The sequence below is a fragment of the Frieseomelitta varia genome, unplaced genomic scaffold (assembly GCF_011392965.1).
Source record: "Frieseomelitta varia isolate USP_RPSP 00005682 unplaced genomic scaffold, Fvar_1.2 scaffold_478, whole genome shotgun sequence".
Taxonomy (NCBI): domain Eukaryota; kingdom Metazoa; phylum Arthropoda; class Insecta; order Hymenoptera; family Apidae; genus Frieseomelitta; species Frieseomelitta varia.
Window position 1 is genome coordinate 152,520 of NW_025110232.1, and position 7,215 is coordinate 159,734.

At 32.8% G+C, this 7,215-nt stretch overlaps 1 protein-coding gene across 3 annotated transcripts in view; it reads right to left on the minus strand.

Moving 5' to 3' along the window:
• Positions 1-2,213: 2,213 nt before the first annotated feature.
• The window catches only part of LOC122532847 (S phase cyclin A-associated protein in the endoplasmic reticulum), a 14,893-nt gene continuing 9,891 nt past the window's right edge, over positions 2,214-7,215 (minus strand). For all 3 annotated transcript variants that reach the window (XM_043661964.1, XM_043661962.1, XM_043661963.1), the window contains exon 11: positions 2,214-2,637. In XM_043661964.1, the coding sequence (XP_043517899.1) occupies positions 2,470-2,637 (168 nt within the window). In that variant the 3' untranslated portion in view covers positions 2,214-2,469. The remainder of the gene's footprint in view (positions 2,638-7,215) is intronic.

Here is a 7,215-nt window from a genome sequence, read left to right on the forward strand (position 1 = left end):
AAACGAGCGTGATTCATTGCAAAAATAATGGGTAATACATAAATAATAATCCCTTGATTAACCGCTGATAAAATAATGAATCTCAAATTCAACTTCTGTAATAGTTGAATGGTTGATAATGATTAGTAATTGGTATGAATTTCTGTAATGATTAAATGGTTGATAATGATTAGTAATTGGTATGAATTCTTTTTCACATTCCAAATTAATTTTGACAATCCAAAAAACTGCCATACTCCAAACAATCTGCGATATACATAACTTTGCACAATCTTTCTAGCGATAAATGTAGAATAAAGTCTTTTCGTTCGAAGCTCTTCGAGAAAATCAAGGTTGAAAATTTATCAAACACAGTTGTATTCAGAATATTACTAAAATAAGTTAAAAACGTGGAATAAAATTTTTTTCAATGCTTCATTTTCGAGCAAATAAAATTCGAAGATTTTATCAAGCACAAATTTGTGAATCCTTAACTAATTTTCTTGAAAACGAGACTTGATAAACTTTATATTGCATTTTTACTTTATTTTAAGATAATCTTCCCATAGATTCTTCACTTCACTGTCCAACTTAGTCAAATAAAAGTGTGCCAGATAAATTTTCAACTTCAACAGTTTTCTCGAAAATTGAACCTCGAATGAAAAAGATTTCATTTTCTTTCTTATTTTTTCGCAAAGAGTCACCTTGTGAAAGCACCTGTGTTACAATACGTTGCCCTATATTCGTAATATTTCTGATATTTTATAATATCTTTTTAAATAAACGATGTTTGCATTCCATTAGGATATATGTGTATTTAAATTAAGTAGATATACATTTCTGGTCTAACGCATGCAATTAGATTTCAAATATCAGAGGCTCTGCTACGTGAATGCTTAATGGAATGCTACAAGTAATTTTATTATGCAAGGGAAATGAGACAGACAGTGCGGTGAGAACGTTAATACCCTATAAAAATATTGAAGATTTTTGTTATTAAAGAACACTTTTTTTTTGGATTACGCATCCGAGTATATTTCAAAGTCGAAGAAGATTTATGTGAATTTATAATTAGAGGACTAGCTGTGCGTTTTCATAGAGGCGATGGAGTCTGAAATTCGAGGCTTTCACACAATTATCAAAATTAAGGCTTCCGGCTGTAAGCAGTTCCCTCTTAGAATAGCAATTACTATAACGGTATCAAAAAAATAATTACGCAGCTGTGAAAATCGTCATATTTTTAAAGGAACAAAAGTGTACTGTTAGATGGAAGAAGGACCTCAGTGATAAAAATTAGTTTCGAGAAAAACTAATTTTCTAAATAGTTAAAAGTTGAATATTTTTTTGTAGTAAAATTGTTACAAGATTGCATTGTCTATAATGTTGAAACATTTGACAATTTCTTTAAATCTGATCGGTTCTTCACCGGTCTATTTTAATTTCATTTTATATGCATGCTAATAAAGTTTTCTGTATTTCTTATTAAAATGGAAGTTTGACTCACAAAAAAATAGTATTGTCTTTTTTAACATTATTCTATATTGTCCATTCGATATTTATACTTATGATACTCTAGGTATATATATACAATATAGATGTAATTTATTTCATGATGTAAAGAACATTTAGTATTTATATAATGAATAAACTTGAAGGAAATATATACTTAGTTTTTGAAAAATATAACAAAAAAAAAAAAAAAAAAAACTATGAAAGAATTCGTCTTTATTGATTCGTTTAAGCATTGTCTACTGTTACTACTATTATCTGAAAATTTATTTATAATCAAAAAACTGGGAGAATGATCAACCAAAAAAAAAAAAAAACAATTGAATTGATTAGTGTTCAATTTGAATACAATTTTAAAAGAGAAAGATTAGTCAGTCAATGTTAATTTATAAAATCTGAAAATATGAGAATTTTATTCCAAAAATGTCCGACCCTTCATTTTTGCAAACAGTCCAAAAGTACAGTTTATTTTGCGTTTTTCAAATACGCGAATATTATTCACTGTTCAAAAATTTCCTAAATTTCTTCCACCTACTTTATTCTTACAAACGCAATTGAAATTCACCTGTTCGATTATTCATTATTGAAATTCACCTATTCACCTATTTTTTACAGCAATTGAAATACTCGAGGGAAGAAAATCGTCCAACGCGATACGTCTCAGAAAGCGCTTTTAAGAAACGAATTGGCGGCTGGCTTTTCCTACCAGACAGAATTTCCAAAGTAGCCTAATAAAATACGCTACCATGTTGCATCCGCTTCGTATATTTTCTCACGTTTCTAATTCAAGGAAAACATTCGTGACGTCTGCACCTTAATGCACGACGCTACTTTAAATGGCGCACTTCCCTGAGAATGGAAATGACACCGGCGCGTAAAGTACGATCGACCCTAAGTGTACCTACACGTCGGAATTTTTAAGGTCTCGTAACGTGAAAACATGGAAGAAGCACACGTGTATTTGGTGTATATTTCAGCTACTCACCCGGCGATATCTTGGACCCGCGTTTGCAATGCCGATTTCTCAAACGGTTCCTCCGGGATCAAACTGCACAGCAATTGCATCAAGCTGCTGGCTACGATTCCACTTCCGGTGGAATTACCGGATGCCTCCTGCACTTGGCTCTGGTCATCAAGTTTTGTCAGTGTCTGTTCAACGAAATAATAGAGCCAGTGAGTTGAAGAACAGTAGAGAAAAGTAGGCATTTTTAAACAATGTGAACACTAGAATTTTAATATTTTTATGAAATATTTTTCATTTTTTTTTTTTTTTGAGATATTTGCAGCAACATTATGTTGCATGTATTGTGCTTATTTTTGCATATTAATATTTATACGCATATATATAATAATTTTCAAAAAATATCACAACTACAATGTTAATACATAAAAATATGTGTATGTGAGATGAAGAATAGTATATTCACGATTGACATGATGATTTCAGTTTAACAACATCTCTGCTGTAACAACATGACAGCAAAGCATAGTTTTACATACTTTACAATCGTAAAAAATTTATTCTAAAATATCATACTGCTAACTAACAGGAGGACGCCTAATTTTTTTAATTTCACGTCAAATTCATTTTAATATAATCAGTTTTTATTAAATTTATTTAATTTTTATTTAAGCTCGGCAAATAAACAGCCTTTTGCATCTTATTTTTAATTTAAACACGTTATTTAATTTTCATTTTATGCTTTATTCATTTTATGCTAAATTCAATTTTTATTTTAAGTACATGGCGTTGAGCACGCAACTTTTCATATTTAGCTTTCATTTTAAGCACGTTAATAAATAATCTTTCATACTTTAAGTATTAAATTTAATCTTTCATTTTCATTTCGAACGAGTTAATAAATAGCCTTCTATATTTTTTATTTCAAAAATTAAATTAAATTTTTTAATTGAAATTACTTCACGTGCATCCTCTGTATTTAATTTTCATTTTACGTGTATTATTGTTACACTGTATTATTTCATTAAATTTCCTGATCGAAAAGTGACTCGAGTTTAAAGACAGTATTAAGCCCAATGGTTTCATTTTAAGTATGAAAAATTTATATCTGAATCTACGACAATAATAATAGAATAAAATGTATTAGATATTATATTAATCACATTAACTGTACAGATATAAATGTACATCTAAGTTAGTATGATAATACCATGGTAAAATATATTATTGTATTAACGTGATAATTCATATCGAAACACAAAAGTATAGAATCAACGACACTGACGACATAAAAACTTACTGAATTCATCCATTTAATTCTATTCAATAACCAAGATATCATTCATCTTTTAGACATTATTTTACCACAGACTTTTGAAAAACATCGACCCACACTGTTCGTCGTCGCTCGTTTATTACCCCTCGCCTTTGTACCGATCAAAAATCGGCCGGGCAGCGTGTACAACACGAAACAAAACGAGACGAAAAGGCTACTTAACAGCCTGCTGAAAAATCAGCCTGTAAAAGCCGAAGCGTATCACAACGGCCAACGTTAAGAAAGATATATTCCATGTACCACGAGCTGATTGACCGAGGATCATCCAGCCTGAGCAGGAATATTCGTCCGACTTGTTCCATTTAGAGGTTGATATCGGTTTTCTAAAAGGCTCGTCAGACGATCGTCCGAGGTTGACTCCGAGGAAATCGTGACGAGCAGCTACCAGTCGGGGTGGTCGCGTGTTTCCAAACGGCCGAAAGATCAGTCGGATGCTGGAGAAGGCGAATTCCTGGCACGTTGAGTCATTGATACCGAGCCGGGCCCTGGTCCCGGCTCTTCCGCTGGACGATCAGCTCCGCGTATACACATGCATACAAGCGACATTTAAAATGCTAAATTAGAGGGTAACGAGTCGGAAGGTAACGATAAGAATCCTGGAGAATATGGCCCCTAAACGGTTCCCTGGCCACGACAAATTCGATAAGTTCCTTCTTCGGGGAACACTTAACGGCTCGCGTTTCCCCGTATTCGGTTGATGTTTTCGTCGGCCGAAAAATCGCCCGTGCTACGATGCAACGAACCCGTTAAAAACTGTCCAACGTCACGAGATTTAAACAGTCAACGCGAAACGTCCATTTCATCCGAGGCTTTTCACTTTCACGCCGACAAATTATCAACGCCAGAGTTTAAAATCGAAGAACTCCACGATCACTGACAATTTTTTACAATCGACGGATCTTTAAATACCTTTGGAAGGTGTGAAGAATTCGTAGAATGTGTAACATTCAAAATAAATTATGCGATTTGAGAGAGGAAGCAAATCTTCCTTTTCAAGGGGTCAGGACAGTTTGAAATTTTCGAAAAATCGATTTTTTTTGTTTTAAATAGTAGTCTGAAGTCTAAATAAATAATTGAATAGTAGTTCTGATTGAAACAAGATGCAAAAAGTCCTTTAAAACGACTTATTTTGGGGTATAATAAATCCGCGGATACAGAATAATTGAATTTGCATCACTGTTTACAACTTTAAGCAGTGTTACAAAGTGTAAATCGTGTGATTCGAATATTACTTTTAATAAATCGAATATTAGGGGACTCGGATTCAATTTAGTTGTGAATTGTAAGAACTGCGAGCCGCGATATATAAGTAGAAAAAAGTAAATAAAGGATACGTATGAAAAATGACGTTCTGAAACTTTAAACGCGTTTTTCTAGAAACTAGGTTTTTAGAAACGATGTGCAAGATATCTCGGAATCTAACCAACCGATTACTGTGAAACTTGTTGCGTATCTTTAGTATAACATTTACTAGGGATTGACGATCGAACGTTTTTTAATTTTTAACAATTTCAAACAAAAATACAAACAAAAAGCGTAGAAATTTTTGGCATAAATTCGATACGTCAAGAGCAAATAGCTGCTGTTTTCATAATTTTCAGAAAAATGAAAATGTTGGATCGTCAATCCCTAGAGAATATTGTTTACTTTTGAACTTTCCTTGCCTTTTTGTTGCAGCTAATCCTGTTTGGCTGGAATCATGCACACCGATAGGCAAAGTTATGTAAAAGGATGCTGTTAAAAAGTTAAATTAAAAGAGCCTTCTTTTTTTCTCTTTTAATGTTGCTTTTTATAGTTCACAATGTGTTAAAATGAACCACAAAAGCTCATGTCAATCAAATATGTACTTTTTTTTATTAGTCCTCCAAAATACTCGTAATTTTTCACACCGTCCTGCCTCCTTAAGTTACTTGATAAAAATATAAACTTGCATGAAACGTCCGCGGTCTGATAACAATCAGGCAGGCTTTATATTTCCCAACGAGGAGATTACTACGAAGAGAAAAGGGAGAGAACTTTTTCCCGTTTTACGGAAAAAGGGGGATTTTGGATGAATTTCATGAGAGGGGGAAAAAAAAAAAAAGGAAAGTACCTGCCAGACCATTTAAATACACGAAGCAATGTCTTTCGCATGGATATTTTATCATATAAAGCTTTTCAGCCGCGTAATTGAAATGAAACATAAATGGCGTTACACTGAAAAATCCGATTACTGAATAGAAGTTTTAAAAACGTATGGAGGAGGAAGGGGAGGGGAGGGACGAGCATTTTTGCCGGAATAACGCAACGAAGAAATAAAAGTCGCGCGATGGAAAATGGAACGTGGATGTACGTCAGCTCGCAAGGAAATTCGTTTTTCTATTTTATCTTAATAATTTTGCGGCGCGTCTGCCTTCTTGCTCCGTCTGGTTCCGATTAAATTAGAAGCGAAAATTGAAGATAAAAATTACACTTCGGTCAGAATTTATGGTCAATTTCGTTTGGACGTCAGGAGGGAAAAACACGCCAAGTCCATTTTTGTTAATTTCCAAATTTTCATGGTTTCCGGTAGGTAAAATGGTATATTTTGATACGACATGTAGTTAGATAGAGAGATATCCAGTCCAATGATATAAACCTGTTAAAAGCGGGTAATTAAACCTGTCAGAACCAATATTTGCCGATATTTTGACAATGTCAGAAAAGACGATTTTTAATCTCAAAATCAAATAAAAGGACAGTTTTGGTAATGTGCGGTTGGTTAACTAGATTTGGAAAATGTGACTTATTTTTTTTTTCTCTCTCGTTGCCTATAATTGGACAAAAAATTAGTTCAACACAGTATGAACGGAAATTGACCATAATTTTGTGATCTTTGTACTGCGAAAGTTTCCCGACAGATGGAACAATTTTTGTATTATACAATTGTTAAAATTACCAAAACATAGTTTTCGACGTTCCATTTTATGCTTGCCTTTGACGTGAATGAAACTAAAAATTGCTAAATAATACCAATCTATAATAACTGTAGAAAATTTGAAATAATATCAAGAAAAAAAAAAACAAAGATAAAACACAATAAATATTCAACAGAAATGGAGCTAGTTTCTTTGATTAAAATCTATAAAAAATCACTCAACAACTTGTTGCAACTGGACTAAATCAACTTCATTCTCAATAATATTCAAAGTCAATAAAGAATTTTCCCAGTTAAACGAAAATGCTAATACTCTTTCTTTCTGATTTTTTCCTGTCTAACATAACGATATCCTCTCCATTCCCAACAGGAATCAATTTTTAAATTCTTCGCGGCGAATACGTCGAAAAACCAAGTAACTTGATACCGTGGCCAAATCCGCTTTGCTTGTACTCGACCCTGCCGACTCTAAGTCGACGTAGATTAAGAGGAAGAATTTTTCTTTATTTTCTTTATTTTTTCTTTTTCTTTTTT